Here is a 24,976-nt window from a genome sequence, read left to right as displayed (position 1 = left end):
GGTTCCATCCCTGTCAGGGGACCAGATTCCATGTGCTGCAACTAACGAACCCACATGCTATAACTAAGAGCTGGTGCAATTAAATACATATTTAAAAAGAAAAAAACCAGAACATTATTACCTCCACAAGAAGGTCCACGACATCTGTCGGCATCTTTTCAATAAGAATTTCAATGACTCTCAGAATTTCCCCTTTCGCTCGGGCAAGAGTGGTGGTGTGCATATTCTGTTGAGACTGGGTGTTTGCAGCGAGAGCAGTGTGTCTGTGCACCTAGAAAACATTTCCAGGCTGTAGATAAGGTCGATGCCTCACAGACTTCACATTTCTAGCCGCTGGGTTATTTTTCACTTACTAATACAGTAGAAAGAAAAGTCAACAAGAACAAACGTCTTGCGGGTAGGTCAGGAAACACTTTTAATTGCAAAAGAAAGTACTTAGTACAATAAATACTCAGTATGTATTTCCTAATGGAATTTTAGTTCTTGGGTATTATATGAGTCTTTAACTGATCGTGACATTTTTAAAAAGAGACAAACTGAAGTTTTGCAAATTTTGTATATTTGGCATTGAGGTGGGTAGCAATTAGGGGACTGTTGTTGATGTTTAGTCGCTAAGTCGTGTCCGACTCTTTGCAACCCCATGAACTGTACCTGCCAGGGTCCTCTGTCCCTGGGATTTCCCAGGCCAGAGTACTGGAGTGGGTTGCCAACGCCTTATCCAGGGATCGTCCAAACCCAGGGATGGAACCTGTGTCTTCTGCATTGGTAGGTAAATTCTTTATCAATGAGGAAATGGCAACCCGCTCCAGTATTCTTGCTGGGAAAATCCCAGGGACAGAGGAGCCTGGAGGGCTACGGTTCACGGGGTTGCAAAAGAGTCAGGTGTGACTGAGTAACTGAGCGTACACGCTCCTGACTAACACTCCCTCAGTCTAGATACCATGTCCGTACTAGGAAAGTATCACAACATTGTTAATCGGCTACACTCCAGTATAAAATGAAACGTTTAAAAAAATAAAAATACTCATATGTGAATGGTGAAAATTAAGTTCAAAAACACAATCAATATAGAATACTTGCTTATTCTCTTTAAAGAGGCAGTTTAAGGTCTGGTATTTATAGAACTTGTATCTGGGTGGGACTGACGTAAGGCTTATTTAGTATATTCAATATTATTATCTCTGCATAATAGACTCTCACTGTAACACTACGCACTATTAGAAAACACAGCCCCTCAGTCTGCAAATCCATTTTAGATGTGAATTCAAAGTCCCACTGCCTCATTGAAACTCAATCTGCTATTAGGCCCTGCCTTCCTCCTCCCTTCTAGCTATGTGTGTGTGTTAGCTGCTCAGTCGTGTCTGACTCTTTGCAATCCCATGGATTGTAGCCCGCCAGGCTCCTCTGTCCATGAAATTCTCCAGGCAAGAATACTGGAGTGGGCTGCCATTTCCTTCTAGCTATATTCACATCAGAAATTTTTGCTGCACGCCTATTAAGGATGGCTCTGGGGCAGACATAGGCCCAATAGGTTGTAGGTTATCAGGGCAGGCTCAGAGGTATTTATTTAGCATTTTAAAAATTCATCATAGCTACAGGAAAAAGAACTCAGGCAGAGGCCATGCCCTGTGGACACCGAGTCTGCACATTACTCATGCTGAAACGGAAGAAACCTTCAAAGAAAATTTAGGAGCTTATCTCCCTTGCCTTCTCTCCTACTACTAAGACCTACAGGAAAGACTCTATAATTGGTTCATTGTTCTTTACTAGTTTTTCAGTTAGATGTAGCCAATTAGTTAGAACACTAAGAATGTGGGAATCAATTGGCATTCAAGTCTTTATCTGTGACATGCCATAGGAAAAACAATTAGCAAGTTTATGACTTACATTTTTGTTTACAGTTGGACAGCCAGTGTTAAATAAGTTCAGTTTTGATTACAGGTAGATACCGTGGGTACCTTTAATAGATTTTAATTTGAACATGTCTGCTATATTTCAGATTGAGAAATAGCTGGCAAATATTTACAAGTGAATTAACTTTGAGAACAGAAATGAATGCAAAAGCCCAAGTAACGAATGCACCGCCATGGAATTCAGCATGTGTGCACACAGGTACATATGCATTCATCCCAGTGCTAAATTATTAACTTGCATTGTTCCAGAACAAACTGGAAGGATTATCTGCACATGGAGCCTCGGCTGACAATGTGAACTCATTCCTCTAAATGAGAGGACAGAGCCCACTGAGAAGTTGCTCTCACCTCTTTGGCGATGGTGGTGATGAAGGCCGGTGGTCTGGCCGTGGCAATGAGGGAGAGGGCATGCCGTGCGGAGCGGGCGGAGTCGGCGGCGGGGCTCAAAGGCAGCCCCATTGTGATGCTAAACAGGGATCAGAAAAAAAGGGAAAAGAGAAAAGAAGCATTAGAAATATAGACTGAAAAGATTAGACACAGCTTATAATGTCAGTTCAAGGTCAATGGGAGCACTCAAACAGTTAGAATATAATGGACTTGCAACAATGAGCGGTGATTAGAAGTCAGGGTGTTCTGGCATCAAATACAAAATCGAATAATTAACCGTGAAGATTGAAAACAGTATGTGCATCTGTCCAAAATGTTAAAGATGCCTTGTTAACAAATTATCAGGAACTAGCACTGCATACATATCACTGAGCTCTGAGTCAGGGAAGAAAGAATATTGCGAAGTGCATTTTCAATTTTTTTTTTCCTTGAGAAAGTTAAAGGTAATATAGTTGGCTTATAAGGGCAAGTTAAAAGGTTGTATTTAAGGCCTATATCTGAGAGGAAGCAGAACTCACTCCTGTCCATTAAATTATCAGAAGAGCTGAAAATGACAGAATTGTGTTCTAGTTTGTATTAATATATCCTCAGATGTGCTAGTATACCCCAGAGTCAACACTCTCAGAATCAAGTTACTGATTAGCGTGTTCTGCCAAAAGTTATTCAGTATTGCTGCAAAAAATTGCGTTGACAGACACTTATTCTCTCTCTATAAAGAACATACACATGGCATTACACACACACACGTACGTAGTCCAGGCTATATACAAGAATACGCGCATGATGAAATAAATCTACCTCCTTATAGGATAGTACTGTCATGTATTTCTTTGCCACTCCTAGAGCATAAAAAATAATATTTTTGTTTGAAAGCTTCCATTATACTTTATATAGATTACTGTGGAAAGTATTAAGACTTTTCATTAAAATGTGGTATGTGATCCACACATCAACTGTACAGAGGGTGTATTTGTTACTCAGCAAGAGATCCGTTAACAGCTTCTCTCTCTAGTTAAATCACATTGATATTTAAATATCTGCATGAAATTATATTAAGATCTGTCCTGCTCCAATTAAATAAGTTTTTGTGCTTCATGTGTCAACTGACTTACAGTTACTAAAAATCTGTAAGAACTTTATAAGTATCTCTGTAGTTAATCAATGAATCATTATATTAACTTTTGGTTGAGAATAAAGAGGCATCACATAGGCATTCCCATCACTGTTAAAAGAAAGCAAATTGATTATAGAATATTCTGCGTATTTTGTTGCAACTGTTACACCGCTTTAATCTTTGACTGGTATTGTACCTGTCTCTACTTTTTCCAAACCTAGAGCAGACACAGAGTAGAAACTCAGAGCAGAGGACAAGGGAGAGCTGTCCTTTGATGCTTACCACAAAAAAGACAGATGTGAGCTGAGAACAGACACACACACTGAACAATAACCAGAAGGGACCCGCTGGGGGCGCATCACCCCCACGGGTGACCCTGAGGCCCTGGGGACCCCACGGGAGCTGCACAGAGAAGGGGGCTCCGCAGGAAGGCAGCTTCTCTTCTGGACTGAATGTTGCTATTTGAGAATTCAGGAAAAGGAACGTTCACTATGTGAGTAGTGTCGGGCTAGACTGCTTGCAAAATTACTGCAAAGTTCAGATCACGATTAGGCTGTTTTAAAAATGTCAAATGCCAAACTGATTTCACATACTCTAGGATGTTTCGTCAATGTGGATGAGTGGGTGCTGATGACACAGTGGTATGTTAACTGACTAATTCTAATCAAACCTAAATCAGCTTTCTCGAACTGAATGAAATCACAGGATGTTGAAGCTGGAAAGACCCCCTAGCAGTCAGCCAGGGAGAAGGGGTGTCTGTTTCCAGGGTGGCCCGGCCCCACTGGGGAGGCATGCAAGGAGAAGAACTGGACATGGAGCGAAGGTGGAGGCGGGGCTGCCCTGTGCCACCTCAGGTCCTTCTGCATCTGCCCAGCACATCCCTGTAAGGTGGTGATACCCGCAGTTTACAAAGCAGAAATTAGGTCCAGGGAAGTTCAGTGAGGAGTCGAGGTAACAGAGTAACATCTTTTAGGACAGCCAACCCCTGGAGAAAATAGATGGGGGGTGGCTGGACGACACTGCGCTTAACTGGATGAATGGACTGGTAACATGGCTAAATTCAGCAGTTTAGGATACCTGGCTAGACTGCATCCCCGAGAGAGGTTTCTAGTGGTATATCATAAGACATGGACCTTCGCTCTGTGTTATTCTGTATCAATGAATACATGGGATGCATGGATATCCACTGGTGTGCAGATTAAGTTGTAATAGAGAGCGACTGTACTAAACAGCAGAACAATGTCTACAAATAGCAGAACAGTGTCTAGAAAATGGGTCTATTAGAATATTGATTTCACCAGGTTGATGAGAAGAATGAATCAGCTAACAAGATGCAAAAACGTCTAGTCCTGCATCTGACATATTACAGTTGCAAAAGATGCTTCTTCTCACCAGAGAAATAGAGACAAAGAGAACGAGATCAACCTGCTGGTCACTGGTTTCAAGTGAAAGGCTTAGTCATACACCACCTTTCCTCCTGCTCAGCAAATGACCTTGTGAATTTGGGGAAATTGGCAAACTTCTTACAGGAAGCGAAGTGGTAAAGCATGAGGTTAAGAAAAGAAGTTATAGGGTAACAAGGAACGAAGCTAACCAAAGACATATCACAGTGCTAGCCACTGCACTCCATGGAAGCTGGACCACCCAACAGTTGGTAGAGGTGCCGGTGTGTGCATTTGAGGGATGCCTGTCCTCAGTGCCTGGCGGTCTGAGGCCAGGAACTCAGAATGGGGACGCAGCTATTGCTCTGAGGTCAGGGCTCTGCAGTGACCCTCAGAGTATCCACTGAGCACAAGCGGGCGGGTTGTGAGCTTGACAACAAAGGAGTCACCCAGGCAACAGGGGAAGAAGAGAAACCTTGCCTTTCCCGTCGACAGTCTCTTCAGTGCACCACTGCTGGAGTAATCTTCCCAGAGCACCAGCTTTATTCATGGTTAACCTGCTTAAAAACTTCAGTGGGTCTGGGTGCTTAGAAAAATCTTAAACTCCTCGGTTGGAGATTCCAGACCCTCCATAATCTAGTTTCGCTAATTTATCGCTCTGTCATCTGCACACCCATGCTCCCACGGCCAGACTAATTTCAAAGCTGGTCCCTGAAACTCATTCCTTTTCAATCGCAGTATTTTGCGAATGCTTCTCCACCACCCCCTTTCCCCACTGGCATACTCTCCTCCCTCCGCTCTGTTCAACTCTGTGGAAGCCCATGTGGTATTCCGCAATTGCTGGAGCACTCAGTGACGTCGACTGAAACAAAACAACCAACGACAAAACCTGTTTATTCCGGGTCCTGAGCACTGACTCTCATTCTGAATTAGTTTTGTATTGTGAGCCAATACACAGACTGGGACCATGCCTTCGAATCCTGTGTATCCCCTTTTCCCTCCACTGTGTACCTAGTACAGCCCTTGGTCATAGTAGTAGCTCAATAGCTATGCACTAAATGAAGTTACCTGGTATTCAGCAGGAAAAAAAAAAATCACTTAAGCCAGTTATTTGACTGAATTGACCAGGCAATGAAGTCAAAGTAATTGATCTGGTAGTCCCAACAGACAAAGTCTAATTTTGCATGTAGTTATCTTGAAAGTCAAAAGTGTGCTGGGTGTGTGATATATTATAATGTGAGATTCTAACTGAACAAGGAAGGATCATACTATCAGAGGCTTGAAATGAAAGGGAGTGTCTGTCTTATTCTGGAATCTGTATAAACACAGAACTTCATCTTTTCGCCTGATCCAGCTCATCTGGCTGTTATGCAGATCATTTGTTATATAGGTTTATAGGATGGGTCTTGGTTTCAGTCTTTATTCTGAAAAATATGATATGCCACACTCCGTTTTACTCAGCATTTCAGAATATATATCCAATACGAAATACCAGAGATGATAGATATTATAGATAAAAACCATGAACAGAAAAAGAGTCCACTCAGGCCAAGCACATTCCTTACCTGACTGCTCATTAATCCTGTTCTAATCCTTACCCCATGGAGGTAAACACTTTTTAAAAGTTACATGTAAGACCACTTCAGTTAAATGGCACTTCCTACAGTCGTCAGACTTCCCCATCTATCAAATTAAGGAATGCTGTAGGGGAATGTTCCAGGGGGAAAAACACTTAAACTTTCATAGAATAACCTGCAAATCACAGTCAAGATAGTTACGGACCGAAAGCTTGTGTTTCCCTAAAATTCATATGTTGATGCCTCAGGACTCAAGATGATAGTATATGGAGCTGGGCCTCTAAGGAGATAATTAGATAAGGCCATGAGGGTGGGGCCCTTGTGATGAGATTAGTGCCCTTAGGAGAGACACAGGAGAGCTTGCTCTGTCTCTCTCTTCCAATCCTGGCCACAAAGAAGTCATGTTAGGACACAGCAAGATGGCAGCGCCTAGAAGCCAAGAGAAGGGACCTCAGAAAGAGGTCTTCACAGCATCCTGATCTTGAATCTCCCAGCCTCCAGGACTGTGAAAACTACATGTCTGCTGTTTAAGTAACCCAATCTACATGCTTTGTTATGGCAGCCTGAGTGACCTAAGATGAACAGCAGCAGGGACTGAAAATGCTCCCCCTCTAAAATAAAGACTAAAATTATTTTGTAAAGGCATAATTACAGATCATCTGGGAATTCCTTCCTACCTATTCCTGGTAAAACAGGTGTATTAACAATTGTCCTAAATGTAGCAAGAAGTCAGCAACTCCTCTTTGTCATGTGGGACTGGAATCTGGTAAGTCACAGGTGGCACTAATTTCCTAAACTCAAAGGTAGTAATTCCTCCAACAAGTACTTATATTTTAGACATACTTCCTATATGATGTATACATTTACAATGATTAAAATCTATGCCAACATGATTTAGATAAGTGTGTGTATATGCGTGTGTGTGACAGAGAGAGTCACTCAGTCATGTCCAACTCTTTCTGATCGTATGCACTGTAGCCCACCAGGCTCCTCTGTCCATGGGATTCTCCAGGCAAGAGTACTGGAGTGAGTTGCCATTCCCTTCTCCAGGAGATCTTTCCAACCCAGGGTTTGAACCCAGGTCTCCTGCATTGCAGGCAGATTTAGATAAGTGGTTTCCTCTAATTACAAACTTTCTATTAGAAATAAATGTCATGTGAATAGGAAAAATAATTCGAATATGGAAGCTTAAAGCACCTGTTTGTATGATGTGTTCTTTACTCTCTGGCTCTCAAATCTAAAAAACATGCTCAAGATTTGAAGTTAAAATGTCAATTCTTTTTCTCCTATTTCATATCATTCAAAAAGAATCATTCTAACATAAAGCACTTGTCTATGCTATCCAAGCATGTGTGGTTTCCAGTGATTGTATGTTTCTTTCTCAAAGTCTGGCAACTGTAAATGTTACAGAAAAGCAACAGGCTTGGTGGAGTTCATCCACACCCCTCCATCACAGCAGTACGAGGCGAGAGTCTGGCACCTTCAGCTGCAGGGTTGGCCCTGGTCCGCTGGTCTCCTTCAGAGTAAAGGTCGGCAACATGAATCAGGACAACTGGAATCAGAATCACAGAGCGCAGCACATACAAGAGCCCAAGGATCCTTCTGTACTTTATTATCTAAAAAGGTAGTATTTTCTACTGTTTCTAACATTTTATCCATATGTTCATGACCATGTTGATCTAAATAATCATGGATTTATAAAAAAGATAATACTGTGTATGTTTCTATTTTTTCAGAGTTAGCAAGGGATGGGGCAACGTATGATTTCAATGAGGTGCAGCTTCCATGTTCAGTTAAACAGTTCACCATGAATAAGAAGCCCATAATTATTAATTTTAGAAATTCCTCTCGTAAGATTCTACCTGTGGATCACTCATTAAACCAAGGCTGACATAATCATGTGGTACGGGAGCAGTAAAATGAGAACTAGGAGACCTAAGTGATGGCCTTAGCCCTCAGAGGACTGGTGTAACCTCAGGTAAGTTGTTTAATTTCTACAACTTACTTTTACTTAATAAATACTAAGGGCAACAGATTGCATGCTGCTGAAGCAGAGTTATGTTTCTAAAATTCTAGGACTTCATTAAATGCTTATTGTAAATGACAATGCAAATCATATAACAGGTGTTTGAATACATAAGAATAAACACATAATACAACGCCCAAACAGTCAAAAAGCTTACTGATATTTAAATGGATCCACTGGAGAAGGGATAGGCTACCCAGTCCAGTATTCTTGGGCTTCCCTGGTGGCTCAGCTGGTAAAGAATCTGACTGTAATGCAGGAGACCTGGGTTTGATCCCTGTTTTGGGAAGATCCCCTGGAGAAGGGAAAGGCTACCCACTCTAGTATTCTAGCCTGGAGAATTCCATGGGATCACAAAGAGTCAGACATGACTGAGCGACTTTCGCTTTTAATTTTCAGAAGGCACAAAATTCTTGATGCAAATGATTTTTGAAATCTGAAAACTCTGAGTTGATCCCTTGTAAGTCCTTTTCATGTTGTTGTTGAGTTGCTGAGTTGTCTCCAACTCTTTTGCAACCCCATGGGCTGTAGCCCACGAGGCTCCTCTGCCCATGGATGTCCCAGGCAAGAATACTGGAGTGGATTGCCATTTCCCTCTCCAGGGGATCTTCCTGACTCAGGAATCAAACCCACGTCTTCTGCACTGGCAGGCAGATTCTTTACTATCGCGCCACCAGAGAAGCCCAAGTTCCTTTTCATAGGTAGTTTTACGGCGGTTTTAAGCTGAGTGCTCCATTGGTCTTTACTTCTCTGGGTGTACAATTTCAGATGTAGATGACACAGTGGTGGGAGCGTGGCTTTTGGTTATCAGTGAGACTGGGTTTGAACCTCACCTTTTCCACTGACCACAGTGTTACTGAGGACAAGAGAAAGCACCTCTCTGAGAGTCATTTCATTATCTTTTGTAATCATTTTTACAGTCTTTTAATATAGAAAAAGGTAAAACTAATCCTCTCTTTGACCCCAATTCTATTCCCTAGAGATGACGAGGAAGGCAATTATGTTCAAGATTTTGATGGGGGCATCCCAGGGTTTAAGTTCTGTGAGAAATTAATGAATAAAATTAGCTAAAAAAGAATGCTTCCTTTCACTTTCCTGCGTGTGGAGCTGCTCGTCAGCCTCCCTGGAGCACACCTGTGCCTTCCCGTCTGTCCCGTCCTCTTCACAATCACTGAATGAAGATTCAACTGACACTCTTCTTTGGGTGCTGTCTGGGTGCCCCTCTATAATTTATCAGCCACGCTCTGAATGTCCATACCATTTACTCTCCTCCTTCCTGTAAGATCTTCTCTTTCTTGTAAGACTGCAAGGGCCCTCAAGGATCTTGGTCTCCTGTTACTTTGTCACTACATATGGCACCTAACACTGTCCCTTCCATAGATGCTTGCTTAGTTAATAAACACAGTTTAAAATTTGGCAAAATGTTTGAAAACAGCTGGCTTTATTTTGATTCCAAAGAGGTAAGATTTTAAAGTCCTATTTTGAAATTAAAAACCTTAATTCTGGGAGAATGCTCTACTCGTCTTGAGCCATATGTGGCTTTTCAGAAGCCCTCTCAGGAGTCCTCCCTGACACAGGATGTTGATGCAGGGGACTGAGGGAAGGACAGAAACTCTCCCCTCACGGGTGTCCTTCAGAAGTCGGTAGCAGCCTGAGTGAGCTGCCCTGCCCAGAAGCTCCTCCATACACTCACAAGAATTGGAATAAAGAGGGAAGCACTCTTGCATTTTTTTTTTTTTTCTTTTTAAAAAGAGAAGCCTAACATAAAGGCTTCTTCATAAAGCAAGCTTAAGATCACAGTCAGGAGTGAGGTGGCTGGGCGCTGTTATCGTGCGTGCAGTTAGCCAGGCACAGGAGGGGTGGCCCATGGGCACCTGGAGAAGGTGCCCAGTCACCCTCGCTGCTCTGCTTCGCTGCATCTCAGTCCTTCTGCAGCCTGTACCAAGGGTGTCGGGGATGGAACAGGCCATTTTCAATCTAAATCTTGTTATAGATTAATAAGCAAACATTTTCTTGCTTATTATGCAATTTATCACGATGAAAATTACATTGGACTCCTCAAGGCTACATGCTGATATGTTCATTTATTCAGAGCTGTGTGGAGAGAGTTATACTAACCTTCATAACAGAAAAGGATGTAAAAGCAAGATTTAAATTACCTACTGAGAACCCAAGCATTGGTGTCTGTAGACATACTCCATGTAGATAAAGCACAGCACATCTTTATGTTTGCTGATATAAGCTTTGTGTGAATTTATTTAAACACAAAATAAAATATTGAATGGTTAGCCTAAAATGAAAACCTATCACTTCTCCCAGGCAACAACACAAGACTGCATAATTATTGAAATTGTGTTTGGACCAGATTTGAAAATAGGCTATAAAATTCTGTTGAAGCAAATTCTGGACAATCAAAACTATTAAAGGCTTCTCAAGGTAAACAGGCAGAGAAGGCAATGGCACCCCACTCCAGTACTCTTGCCTGGAAAATCCCATGGACGGAGGAGCCTGGTAGGCTGCAGTCCATGGGGTCGGGAAAAGTCAGACACGACTGAGCGACTTCACTTTCACTTTTCACTTTCCTGCATTGGAGAAGGAAATGGCAACCCACTCCAGTGTTCTTGCCTGGAGAATCCCAGGGACGGGGGAGCCTGGTGGGCTGTCGTCTATGGGGTCGCACAGTCGGATATGACAGAAGCGACTTAGCAGCAGCAGCAGCAGCAGCAGCAGCAGCAAAGGTAACCAGGAGAGCTGAGGTAACAGCAGCCATTCTGTTGACTCTGTGAAGGTGTCAACCACAGCTGCGGCCAAGGGGAGGATGAAAGATTGAAAATACATGTCGGGCTTTGCACAAAGGCTAGCTGCCTCTTAACGACTACTGCCAACTCAGGGGCTCATTGTCCCTCCTACTCCTTAAAGTCAATCAAGAACGTTCAGGCCTCCTGTGTTCAGAAATGATCATGGTTGCCCTTATGCGGAAGTGATCATTCTAAAAATGGGTGTCTCTTCAGCTGTTGAACACCGGGACAATGACAACGGCATCACCATCCACACCCCCCGCCCAACATCAGATGACAACATCCATCCAGTCTCTTAATATGTGCTAAGTGCTCTCCTAAGCACTTGACAAATACGAACTCACCTCCCATCAGTCTTATGATGCAGGTGTTTAATTAGCCCAGCTTGCAGATGGAACTGAGGTGAGAGGTGAAATAAGTTGATGAAGGGCGCTGAGCGAGGAGACTCAGAGGTGAGGCTTAGGAAGCATGGCGGTAGGACAGGATGTGACCAGGGAGGGCAGCTGCTTAGGTTTGAAATGAATTCCCTTCCCCTACTCAGCAATCTTGGGACTTTGATACGGGGATGCCCAGCCTGAGGACAAAGTCACGGCATCCCAGTCGAGCCTTCAGCTGCTGCTCTGCTGTCCACTTCTGAGCACAGAGCAGCCAGCAGAGAGACAGGCCCAGAGCATGGATATGAGAGAAGCAGCCATGGAGAAAAGGGTGGAGAACTCTAGCTTTTTTTAAAGGTTAATAATGATAAGAATGAAATGTTGTTCACTGAAAAAAAATCAAAAGAGGTGATAACAGTAACAAGCAGACCCAGAAGATATTGTAGGTTCAATTCCAGAGCATCACAGTAAAGCGAGTATCACAATAAAGTGAATCACGTGAATTTTTTAGCTTCTCAGAAAGCATATAAAAAGTATGTTTATACTATACTGTAGGCTATTAAGGACGCAATATTATTAAGTATTTCTTAACATGTATATCCCTTAATTTAAAAATACATTATTGCTAAAAAGGTCACACTAGTTACAAAAATAACATCAAAGATTACTGACTTCAGATAACCATAACAAATACAATAATAAAAAAAAGTGTGAAATACTGCTAGAATTACCAAAACAAGACGTAGAGTCATGAATGATGAAATGCTGTTGGAAAAATGGTGCCAAAAGACTTCCTTGATGCAGGGTCAGCACAAACATTTGAGTTGTAAAAAGAAAAACAACAACACAAAAACCCAGTATCTGCAGAACACAGTGAAGCTATGCACAATAAAACAAGATCCGCCTGTACACTGAGAAAGGCATCGCGAGGCAGATGCGGAGGCAAGCATTCCCACCACTAGGCTTCACTCGCACTAGGATGACTATGCTCAAAAAGCAACAGCAAAAACAGAAGACAGGTGGTGGTGAGGATGTAGAGAAGATGACTCTTGCGCGCTGGTAGTACACATAGAAAGCTGTGTAGGCGCTGTGGAGAGCAGCTTGGTGACTCATCTTAGTAGGTTACACCCAGAATTATCATGTGACCCCGCAATGCCACTTTGAGGTCTCTACTTAAGAGAAATGAAAGTAGCTGTTCACACAAATACATCTACATGAATTTGAATTTTCATAGCAGCTCTGTTCACAACAGTGGAATAGAGCAGAAACAACCCAAATGACCATCAATGGACAGAGAAATAAAATGCCGTAAATCAACAGAATGGAATGTCGCTCGACCATACAAAGAAACGAAGCACTGAAAAGAGGCTGCAACGTGAACGGAACAGACCTTGGAATCATTATGCTAAGTGAAAGGAATCAGACACAAAAGACCACATACTATATAACTCCATCTATGTGAAACGGCCACAACACGCAACTCCACAGAGACGGAAGATTGTCAGGGCCGCTGGGAGGAGAGAACGAGAAGTGACTTCTCCATGGACGTGGAGTCTCCATCGGGGTGACCACACCTGCGAACCAGGGAGTGCTCGTGACGGCATAACTGTCAGTGCAGTCAACGTCACTGAATGGTGTCCTCTGAGAGGGACTCAGTGGTCAGTCTCATATTCTATGTGACTTACACCATCAACACAAAACAAGAAAGACTTCCTCCGGGAGTCAGGAGGCTGGGTTCTCAAGTCAATACTAACTTCTAGCACCGGCCTCAGTTGCATTTTAGGCACTGCCTCAGCTCCTGTTCCTTTTCCACTGCTCTCGTCCCTGCTTCCCTGGACCACCGCAGCCCCCGAGGGCTGATCGTCGACTGTGTGCAGATGAAACCTCGGTAAAGTAGGTTTAAAAATTAACGTGAGGGCAAAGGAGTAATTCCCCCAACAACTGGGCCATGTTTTGTATCCGTACATCATTTTGAGGAACCATATGTATTATTTTCCATATATGATATGTTCATACTATTATTAGCTGATAATATCTCAAAGTGCAATAAAAATAAATTTAAACCTATGTCACAGATAAATCATTCATTGGCTTACAGCTAAATCTCAATTGTATTAAAATGACAGAAACATATCTCCCTTTAATTGTCTACTTCCAAAATTTCATATATTGAGATACTGGTCTATTTTTTGGCATTTTAAAAATTCCCCCCCAAATTATTTTTATAAATTTAAAAATTATAAAAAAAAATTATAATCATTGACCTCTGCTAAAACCAAACAAAACCAACAGAAGCCAAATGAACTGAAAATGGAGCACGTACTTGGCAAGTTGTTTCTCGGCATCAGCACAAAGTTCAAGAAGCCCCATAAGGACAGCAGACACATCCATGTAAGGCTCCCAGACCGTGAAACCACGTCCAATCAGATCAATGGCTGTTCTGCGGATGGTACTGTGTGGAGGAAGCTTAGGGCTTGGCGGCTGCAGCAGAAGAAATGTCAGGGCCTTACCTAAAATTACAAAACAAAAGACAGAGCAATAAAGTAACTTTCTTTGTGATGTTCTCTTTGAACTATATTTTCAAAATATAAACCACTTTGGATTTACCTTTTTTAATTGAGAAGGAGTTTTGAATAGTAAGACTATAAAACATCTCAAGTTTACAGTTTGTTTAGCCATGTACTTTAAAGAGAGTATCTTTATCTCTTTAAAGAGATGTTAAGTGACAACATTTTCTACTAAATTCTAAAGTGTTGTAATTATATAATAACTATATATAAATAAGTACATATAATTTCAAAACATATCAGTGACTCTAAACTTCCAAACAGTTTTCTCCCTACTCAACATTCTGTAAAATAGAGATGGCTTCAAATAATGTAAGACGGTATTTCTTCATCTTTCTACTACATCTAACAGAGATTATATATGGTGCTTCATCAGTAACATGCCTCATCACAGGCAATGATTATCACCAGGACTGAGAAATGGAGAAGGTAGAATGTGTAGCTTTTAAAAGTCTCTCCCTAACCCAGGCCAAGCACATATGTGCCTCTACATTCCCATGTGCTGATAGCAGATGATTCAAGCACACGGTCAATTCTTTATATAAGTTTCTTACACATCTTTTAAAAATAGCTTAATATTACTTCTAAATCTGAAGACATGATTTGGATTTTAGTCAATACGTATTCCTTTATGTTGAAGATAAGCTAACCATTTGTACATGTAAAGCTGATGGTGTTTAAGCTGCAAAAGCTCATCTACTTCGAAATGCATTTTGACATTAAAAACAAAAAAAGCACCAGTGACTGTAAAGAACAAACTGCAACTTAGACGAAGTTTTTGTATTTGTCTTTGACGGGAAGAAACAAAACAGTTTATAATCATATCACTGTATGGCATACTGGTTAACGGAACAGAGTTTTCAGATTCAACAGAGTATTAATCAGTTTGATAACTTACTAGGGGCTTAGGCTTAGGAAGATACTCAGTGAACCTCAGTTTCCTTATTTGTAAAATGGGGATGATAATAGCTATTGCAAAGGGCCAGAGTGTTAAATGAATTAAAAACATACACAGTGTACTGCCAAGGGCTACATCGGCATGTGTTCCATGAAGGGCAATCAGGGCTCATTCTGAATAACAGGTTGAACTTGTCTGTTTTCAAAATTAAGAACACAGCATATGAAATTTACTGCACTCAACAAATAAAAGCATTTGCTTACTTTTATGTTATAGCCAATTGTTAAATGAGAATGAATTGAAATGGGGGTAGATAGAAGGATGGCTTCCCTTTTGGCTTCACGGTAAAGAGTCCACCTGCCAATGCAGGAGACACAAGTTCGATCCCTGGGTTGGGAAGATCCCCTGGAGAAGGAAATGGCAACCCACTCCAGTATTCTTGCCTGGAGAATCCCATGGACGGAGGAGCTTGGTGGGCTACAGTCCACGGGGTCACAAAGAGTTGGACAAAACTTAGTGACTGACAACAACACAAAGCAAAGGCCCCAACAGCTCTGGCAGGGCAGTTTCTACCACCTGGGGAAGCATCAAGAGAAGCAGAGAGGAAAATGACCTATTTAACACACAAATTTTAAATCTACTAGTAAGTGTCTTTTTTTTTTTTTTCCCAATGATCTGTTTTGGAATTCTAAAGACATGCAGATGTTAATATTCCACATCTGTCTCTGACAAGTTATTTCCAACAAAACATGTAAATATGAGGAGATAAAGAGGATATCTAAGTTAAACCTTCTGATTTCTAGCCTTGTTGATTAATAACATGCTTAGAACTTGAATGTTACCAGCAATACTGATACTTATGTTCTGAAGATATCTCAGAATTCAAATTTCTGTATCATATATTCTTTCTGTTGATACTAAAGAAACAGATTTTTTTTAATGGTTTATATGATAATAATAATGAGGGAAAGGTACATTTATTCCTTTTCAACTTGTATTCTGTAATTTAAAGTTTATCTAACTTATGACTCCATATGATTTAGGTGCTATGCAATATGGACCAAGGTGATAAAAAAGTTAAAATTTAGACAATGATAGTACTTTCTCTATTGACAGAAAAAAAAAAAGCTTGTGGCAGAACTTTGTGAATTTTAAGTTTATCTCTCAGAACTTTTCTAAAATCTCTGGTACCCAATAAAGGTTGTATTTTAATCTGTACAAGATGGAATCTAATTTTGTACAAAAGCATACATTAACTTGTTTTACATAAGTGTCCCACTGTTCTACAGTCAAGGAACATTACCTCACTGAGTAAGCAAGGTGGAGAAGGATGCCACCATCTGCCACTATGACTGAGTCTTTTGTAAAAGGCTTTCCCAGCGGCAGCATTAAGAAGTTTGGGAGAATGGCATTGAAATATGTATAATATCATATATGAAACGAGTCGCCAGTCCAGGTTCGATGCACGATACTGGATGCTTGGGGCTGGTGCACTGGGATGACCCAGAGGGATGGTATGGGGAGGGAGGAGGGAGGAGGGTTCAGGATGGGGAACACATGTATACCTGTGGCAGATTTATTTTGATATACGGCAAAACCAATACAATATTGTAAAGTTAAATAAAATAAAATTAAAAAAAAAAAAGAAGTTTAACAAACTGATATTCATTCAAGACTTTTCACAATTTGGTCCCAACCCTTCCATCCCAAGATTCCTGTAAGAACTATTTACAGAGTATTGCTACAGCGTACTAAGCGCTGGGGAGACAAAAGAGAACAAGACTCAGTTTTTTCCAAGGAAATTCATTCTAATTCAGGTGAGCAAACAGGCAATCTGAATATATTACAAAGAGTGTTAAAATATTTATAAGTTCAAGGTATCAAGACAGAACTTAACAGGGGCACCTAATCTGATCTTAGGGATATAAGAAGGGAAAGGTGAGCTGAATATCCAAACCTTAAGACTAAGTAGGACTTAGTCACTCACGGGAGAGGCGTATGGAAAAAAAAATATTATAGGAAGAGAGAATAGCAAGTCTAAAGATCAGGAGATGAGAGGGAACATGGCCAGACCAAGCGGTTACACACAGTTCAACAGGGCTGGAAAATTGGTCAGAGGAAAGGGAAAGGGTTGGGGTGATGGGCAAGAGGGAAAAGAGGAGAAAGTGGATGAAATGTAACAGAGAGACATGAGGCAGGACACGCTATTAGAGCCCGATCACAAAGGGCCTTGCGTGCCACGCCAAGACTTTGTTTATCCTGGTGACAATGGGGAACCACCAGAAAGTTCTAAGTGAAGGAGAGGTTTGATTAGATTTTCAGAAGGGGGCAAGACCTACTGCCTCTTACATTCTGATCTACTTATCCCCAACCAATTGGATTAATTAGAATCATGGCATTTTCAAGTCGAAAAGATCTTAGAAAACAATGATCTATTCCTATGTTTCAGATGGATAACTGAGGACTGTGGATGGCAAGTGGTTAGCTGCAGGCCCCTGTGGCTCAGGCCACGGGCAATGTGACCAGTATACATCTCTGAACACAACTTACGTCTTTACAACCATGTTTTATTCATGACACTCTACCAAAACAGAAGATTAAACAAATGATATGTTTTATCTTTTCTCAAACAATGAGAAGGTTGCTATTGCTGCTTCAACAGCTAAATACAGCTATACCAAGTTATCGTTGTCGCGACTCTATCTTAGCTGTATCACACCTACTAAACGGTTGATGGCATATCCAGTACTGCATGCGCCTTCCCAGCAGGAACAGGCAGAAGGCTGCAGGGCAGAAGGACATGTGTCAGGTAAGTCAAGCCCCCGGTAAAATCTAACTACATTTCACAGACTGAAATTACATAATAATCCTCCCAGTTTAAGGAAGGCTGAGAAGGATGGGAAATGTAGCTTGTTATCCAACCACAATGCCATCTTCAACAATTCTGAGGCTTTGTTCACATGTGAAAGGAGAATGGGATGCAGTTGTGTGTGTGTGTGCGTGCATGCGTGTGTGCACGCGCGCTCAGTTGTTCATTTCTGTCTGACTCTTTGCGACTCCATGGACTGTGTGCGTGCGTGTGCACGCGCGTGAACAGTTGTTCATTTGTGACTGACTCTGTGACTCCACGGACCGTGTGTGTGTGTGCGCGCGTGAACGCTCAGTTGTTCGTGTCTGACTCTCTGCAACTCCATGGACCGTGTGTGTGTGTGTGCGTGTGTGCGTGCACGCTCAGTTGTTCATTTGTGTCTGACTCTCTGAGACTCCATGGACCGTGTGTGTGTGTGTGTGTGTGCGTGCGCTCAGTTGTTTGTGTCTGACTCTTTGGACTCCATGGACCGTGTGTGTGTGCGCGTGTGTGTGCCCGCGTGCTCAGTTGTTCATTTGTGTCTGACTCTTTGGACTCCATGGACCATAGCCTGCCAGAGACCTCTGTGTGTGGAATGTTCCAGGCAGGGATGCTGCACTGGGCTGCGCTTGGCAGCTTGGCAATTTCTGCCAGGTCTTCTCTGCTTCCCTTAGAATGAAATTCTTCTTTTTATGAGAGCAATTATTATCTATATGTTTAACAAACAACAATATGGCATCTTTGGTATTTATTCCAAAGCTAATTAATTCCAAAATTAGTCCAAAGCTAATTTCATTATTTTTTCACATCTGCTAAATGAGCAAATTCCCTGGGTCATATGAAATTTTCATTAGAAAACTTTTTTTTTTTTACATGAGGCTTATCACCGTGATTTACAAATTCAATAAGTACTTAATACATAATTCTTGCTTTGGCAAATACTGAAAATTACTTTATACAGCGTGCACCCAGCATGGCTAGTAAAATTATGCACAGAACACAAATTTCCAAGAATCTGCTACAAACCTGTGCTGGTCTATGTCCAAGTTTCCATGACTCTGGTGAAATGGGAAAATATAAATAATGTAATGAGCGTTTTTTCATAAAGCTAAATTTATTCAGTTTAAAAGAGTGCTTATTCTAAGGTTATGTACTTACTACTTTTTTGGTGAATAAAATTTTTTATATAAAATGATAAAGATAGTGGTATTTTTTTAATGTTTGCACTCAGCAAAATAAAACAAAGTTCTGCTAAATACTCTCAAATTTTTGGAAATTTTATTGGTCCATGATATCAGAGGGCTTTCCAGATGGCTCAGTGGTAAAAGAATCTGTCTGCCAATGCAGAAGAAGCAAGAGATGCAGCTTCGAACCCTGGGTTGGGAAGATCCCCTGGAGTAGGAAATGGCAACCCACTCCAGTATTCTTGCCTGGAACATTCCATGGATAGAGGAGCCTGGCGGATTATAGTCCATGGGGTCACAAAAAGTCAGACACAACTGAGCATGCCCGAAAGGATGATCTCAGAAAGTTTTGGAAAAAACTGCTGCTTGTTATAACTGCTGTTTGTACTGTCCCGAGGAACTGCATGGTCCTTCCCCATTCTAAGAATCACAGCTGAGAAGTCCCATTACTGGCCACTGGCTTTTCACTGAGACTGCCAAGAGGTTCCTAACTCAACTTGTTACAGGATGGAATTCAGCATTATTCAAGTCAACCTGCGACCATAGTCACGGCAGGGTTATCAGATGACTGGTCTTTCTTACCAGTAAGACAGGTACACAGTACAGACACTGCGGCAGCTTTATGGTGGGAATTAAACAAGCAGCACCCTCCGCCCCACCCATCACCACTCTGTACGTCCAGCCAAATGAACTACAAAATGCAGACTGGCTCAGAACACTGGCAAGAAATCAAATCAAGACAGAGCCCCTTAAAAAGCAGAAAGCGCTGAAAATCCACCATTGGATAAATCACAATTAACTTAGACCCTCCAGCTGTTGAGAAAGTAATTCCGTTGTCATGCAGTCAAGAGTAATAACAATAGCTCATATTTTAGTGCTGCTTTATCTCAAGCTTATCTCAAGCTGTTTTTTTTAAAAAGTGTTCCTACTTTAATCTTACCATTTTTTAAAAAGTGCTACAGAGGCACAACGCTGCAAGAAAATATTTACACTTTGCTGTAACAGCAACATGCTAAAAATGAGAAAAGGATTGACACAGAGATAGCAAAATAAAGCCTATGTAAGCTGTGGGTACAGCCATATACTATGGCTAACTTGTTGCTCTGGCAAGATGACTGCTGTCCTGTCATGAACTGACCAAGGAAAAATGCCAACTTAAAACATTTTTACCGTATCTGGCTGGTTATGATGACCAGCTCTTTCAAAAGGTTAACAATAGAAGTCATAATACGACACACACACACACACACACACACACACGCTCTGAGGCTGTTACTTAGGAAATAATGAATTTGCTTTACGGATTATTTTTCTATCCTTATCACAAAGTGTAGACTCACTTTATTAATGTACTCTACATTTAATGAATAACTATTATAAGACAACCCTATTAATTATAAAGAACTATAGTTATATATTTCTATAAGCACAGGGTATCGTTTTCAGCATCATTTGATAATAAATAACACTTCTGTATTATTGATTCTATTCCACTTTTTCCCCTTTTGCATGTCTAATGCAAGTATAGAAAGTACACTTGGTACCCTGAGCTCTCCAAAGCACAAAGAACAATGTGAGCACACTGTTCAAAACATAATGAAAAAAAATGACTTATTTCATTCACTTAAAACACACAGGCACACAGTTAATTGGCAGTTAAACACACTAACAAAACATTTTTAACACTAACTCAAATCTTTATTTTCATATAACCACAGATTCTACTAACATGACATGTTCATGACACAAATGTGAATTGCGTAGTATTTTTTTTAACCCAGTTTCTATTTGTGCTGAAATGGCACTAAATAAGAAAGGATCATTTAAAAAGGCTTAAAATCAATGATATTTTTCCCAGCTTTGCAATTGCAATTTTTCTTTTCTTTTTTTTTTGGACTAAGTTTTCCCTTACATGCTCCTCTTGAAGCATGAAGGTCTCACTTCTGCAACCAGCTGTCGTAAGCCCTCTAGCAACTGGTACAATGCAGTGAAGAGGTGCTGAATAACCGAAGAGGCTGAAGCAGGAAACAGGGCAGGCAATGCAGAAGGACAGGACGGGGCGGGGCCTCAGGCACGGAGTGCCCGCCTGCCGGAGTCAAGGGGACCTGGATGTTACGGCAGGAGATGTTTATAGGAAGCCAGGGGCTACAGGGAGACGTTATAAGAATTAGCAATTAAAACAGAAGCCACAGTCAAACTGCTTACCAAGAGAGAATGAGATTTTCTTACTGGAATTATTATAAAACCAAAGCATTTCAGAGAGTTTCCTAAGAGCCCTTAGAGATGACTGACAATTACTGCTATTGTCCTGCTGGTAGGCAATATATGGAACCATTTTCTTGGGTTTGGGTCCCTCTTTGGCTAGTTAACTGGGAAAGGAAATGGCAACCCACTCCAGCATTGTTGCCTGGAGAATCCCAGGGACAGAGGAGCCTGGTGGGCTACTCGGACACGACTGAGCGACTTGAGCACTCGGCTAGTTAAAAGGCCTAGTTTAGATAAACTGGTTCATCATACTCAAAAGAAAATCATTAATAAAGAAATGGCCACTAACCTCCTCAGCTCTGGAGAGTACAGAAGGGGGGGGGGGAGGTCATATTTTAAAAATGTACTAATTAATAGCTCAATTACAAGAACTTCCTGTGGGAGAACATATTATATGCACTTTAAACCAAATGAATTTATGATGATTTGTGCCATTACAATGAGTGCAAAATGAATTAATAATGATTGGCCACTTATTTCAAAGTATAACCAACTGAATGAAGCCTTTTCCCACTTACTAATGTCCATCAAAGAACCAGGATGGCAGAATGCCATCTAGAATTCTATTCTTTCGCTTTTACACAGGTACATGATTTGATTAAAAATAATCCCAATACAGTGTGCATTATTCATAGACATAGAATAATAAACACTTCTATGATGAGAGGCTTTGTATAAATAGCTATAAAAAACTACTTTTGAACTTTTTACATCCTGTATTACATAGAAATCAAGTCATCATTTCATTTACTAAAAGGCATAAAATTTTTCTGTTAAATTAGGAAGTTATTTTAAAACTTATTAATGTGATATCAGCTTAGTCAAAACAGTTCTGATTCAAAGAAAGTAGCTGTTTCTTGTCCTACAATCAGAAGAGTATAAAATCCAATGCTGCTTGATTGAAAGGACATTTTTTTTTTGTTTGAGTTCCTAATTCAGTTGTGTCAAACAGTGAAAAAATCTCATTTTGTTTTTGATATTTCATGTATTTTGGGTGAAAGACCAAAAGAAGTGTTTTACCTTCACATAAACAAAAGGATGTTACTTACTGCATACGGCTCTTTTCCTCCTTAAGGAAGGTAAAAAGTGCTGACAATTTGCAGATCAGCAATAAAGAAGTAAAATTGTACAAGCAGATGTTTATGATGTCAAAGAAGTAAAAAAAAAAAAATCCATGAACCTATGGAATCCTTTTTTTCCTATGGAATCTTTAGTTGAATGATCTAAATACTTCTATGTCCTTTTCCCCAAAGGTGTGTGGTTGTTGAATGTCATGAATGGTTGGGGGGGGGGCGGGAAAGCAAAGCAAGAGAACAGGGGTTCAAGTTCTAGCTCTGGCACCTAATAGCTGGGGGATCCTTTCACTGACCCATTATTTCCTAGGCCTGCTGGGGACCAGGCATGGTTCTAAAGCACAGCTCAACCAAGTTGAAGCTTATGAAGTCCTCATGAAACTTATATTCTAGCTGGGACAAAAGAACCAAATGAACACATAGGTATGTCGAGTAGTACTAAGTCCTGTAAAGAAAAATAAGGCAGACCAAGAGCCCAGAAAATGAGAGAGAGGGAAGCACTCCGCAAAGGGTGACAGGCAACTGCACAAATTCAAGTATTTTTACCTCTGGGACAGCGAATTCTCATGACTACTGAAAACGATTTGGTGTTTGTGGAATGCTCTCTAGGTACAGAAAGATGGAGGAAACAGGAGTTTCTCCGGTTTATACAACATGTATCTCTTACCATGTTCTATGCATAGCTTCTATCAGCCTTCTCTAGGCCTGATCACCTCCAGGAACCAACCAACCAGTGTGAGCCTCTGGCCTTCTAAGCAGAGACTGGCCTTTCTTCAAAGATGAGACTTTCCTCACACTGCAGTTCCAGTAGCATTTGACCTTAACATTTCTGGCCATCTGTACCCCATTAACATCATGTGAGAGGGACTGGGCCAGTGTATGCCAGGATTCAGAAGACACTGATGTGTCTCTCCAAAGGAATCGACCCCCTACTCAATCAAGGGCTCATGCTCAGCTACTTTATCCATGTGTACCACCCTCAGGCTTCTAGAATTTAACTATTATTTACAAACACAGAAAATCAAAACAATGACAGTCTTTAATAAATGCTATTAATGACAACCAAAAGTATGGCAAAAAACACTTGATATAACTTCATGACTGCTTCCACTTTGTAAGTATTTCACACAGGCTAATTAAGGAATTTTGTGATCATTATAAGATAAATGTCAAAGTAATTTTATAGGTAGTCTGGTGAAGAGTAAAATAATATGAAAAATTACTTGATCTCTTTTCTAATAACCACAGTAAAACATTCAACTGGAATGAGGAGCTGCTGAACATTAACCCTTCACAGACACATAGTCAGAGTAAAGACAGTTGCCCTGGTGCGCGTGCTCAGTTGCTTTAGTCTTGTCCTACTCTTTGCAACCTAGTGGACTCTAGCCTGCCAGGCTCCTAAGTCCATGGGATTCTCCAGGCAAGAATACTGGCGTGGGTTGCCATGCCCTCCTCCAGGGGATCTTCCTGACCCAGGGATTGAACCCATGTCTTCTGCATCTCCAGCACTGCAGGCAAATTCTTTACCACTAAGCCATCAGGGAAATATAGTAGCCCTTGCTGCTGCTGCTGCTGCTGCTGCTAAGTCGCTTCAGTCGTGTCTGACTCTGTGCGACCCCATAGACGGCAGCCCACCAGGTTCCCCCGTCCCTGGGATTCTCCAGGCAAGAACACTGGAGTGGGCTGCCATTTCCTTCTCCAATGCATGAAAGTGAAAAGTGAAAGTGAAGTCGCTTAGTCATATCTGACTCCTAGCGACCCCATGGACTGCAACCCACCAGGCCCCTCCATCCATGGGATTTTCCAGGCAAGAGTACTGGAGTGGGGTGCCACTGCCTTCTCCGAAAGTGGCCCTTAGTAGATACTAAATATTACGTAAGCTGTGACATGGAACATGGAATAACTACAGTAGAAATAAACTCAGAATTGTTCTACATGCAGGCAAAGGAATACCAACATTCTCAATATAAGCACTCTAAATGTTTCCTTTCTACACATTTATTTTATTGAGGTTGAGTAAGAGAGGAAAAAAAAAAGATGAGCAAACAAAAGTCACTCTGCTGCCCGTTTCTCAGTCTGGACATCTTTGTTTAAGCTTTGACTTGGCTTAAATGAACGAATTAATATTGACAAAAACATCAACTAAGCTAATGAGTTGTTAGTTAAGGCAATAAACATGTCACATTAGAGTCAGCGCAGCAAAGAGGTAATTAGCCCTGGAAAAGCCCTGCTGATTGGAGCTGTTGAGATCCTCTGCTCTTAACCTTTGAGTCCATTATCTAACCCAGGAGTTGTGGCTGTGTTAATGGGAACTTGCCAGTAAACAGCAGCCTTGCAGGAGCAGCCAAGCCTGTATTCAGAATCCTGGGATGAAAGCGGTGCTGGTGTGTTTACAAAAGAGCCATCAACGAAGCTCCATGAAAATCTGAAACAGAGCTCTTTGGGAATAGATGCTGATGTCAAACAAGGAGGACAAATATATTTCCAAGAAAAACTTGGTGGAGTGGGGGAGTGATACACATTTTTTGGACATAAAGGACACAGAGAAACATATTAACACACAATCTAAT

General features: G+C 41.2%; 1 protein-coding gene across 4 annotated transcripts in view; it reads right to left on the bottom strand.

Annotated features, from left to right (window-relative positions):
• WDR7 (WD repeat domain 7) overlaps window positions 1-24,976 on the bottom strand; it is a 357,488-nt gene that overhangs the window by 97,489 nt on the left and 235,023 nt on the right. For all 4 annotated transcript variants that reach the window (XM_070362049.1, XM_070362051.1, XM_070362048.1 and 1 more), the window contains 3 exons: window positions 13,895-14,081; window positions 2,262-2,379; window positions 122-271 (listed from right to left, as the gene is read on the bottom strand). In XM_070362049.1, the coding sequence (XP_070218150.1) occupies window positions 122-271; window positions 2,262-2,379; window positions 13,895-14,081 (455 nt within the window). The remainder of the gene's footprint in view (window positions 1-121; window positions 272-2,261; window positions 2,380-13,894; window positions 14,082-24,976) is intronic.

Source organism: Bos mutus, chromosome 24 (genome assembly GCF_027580195.1).
Source record: "Bos mutus isolate GX-2022 chromosome 24, NWIPB_WYAK_1.1, whole genome shotgun sequence".
NCBI lineage: Eukaryota > Metazoa > Chordata > Mammalia > Artiodactyla > Bovidae > Bos > Bos mutus.
Note: the sequence above shows the minus strand (reverse complement) of the source record. Positions and strands in the feature narration are given on the sequence as shown.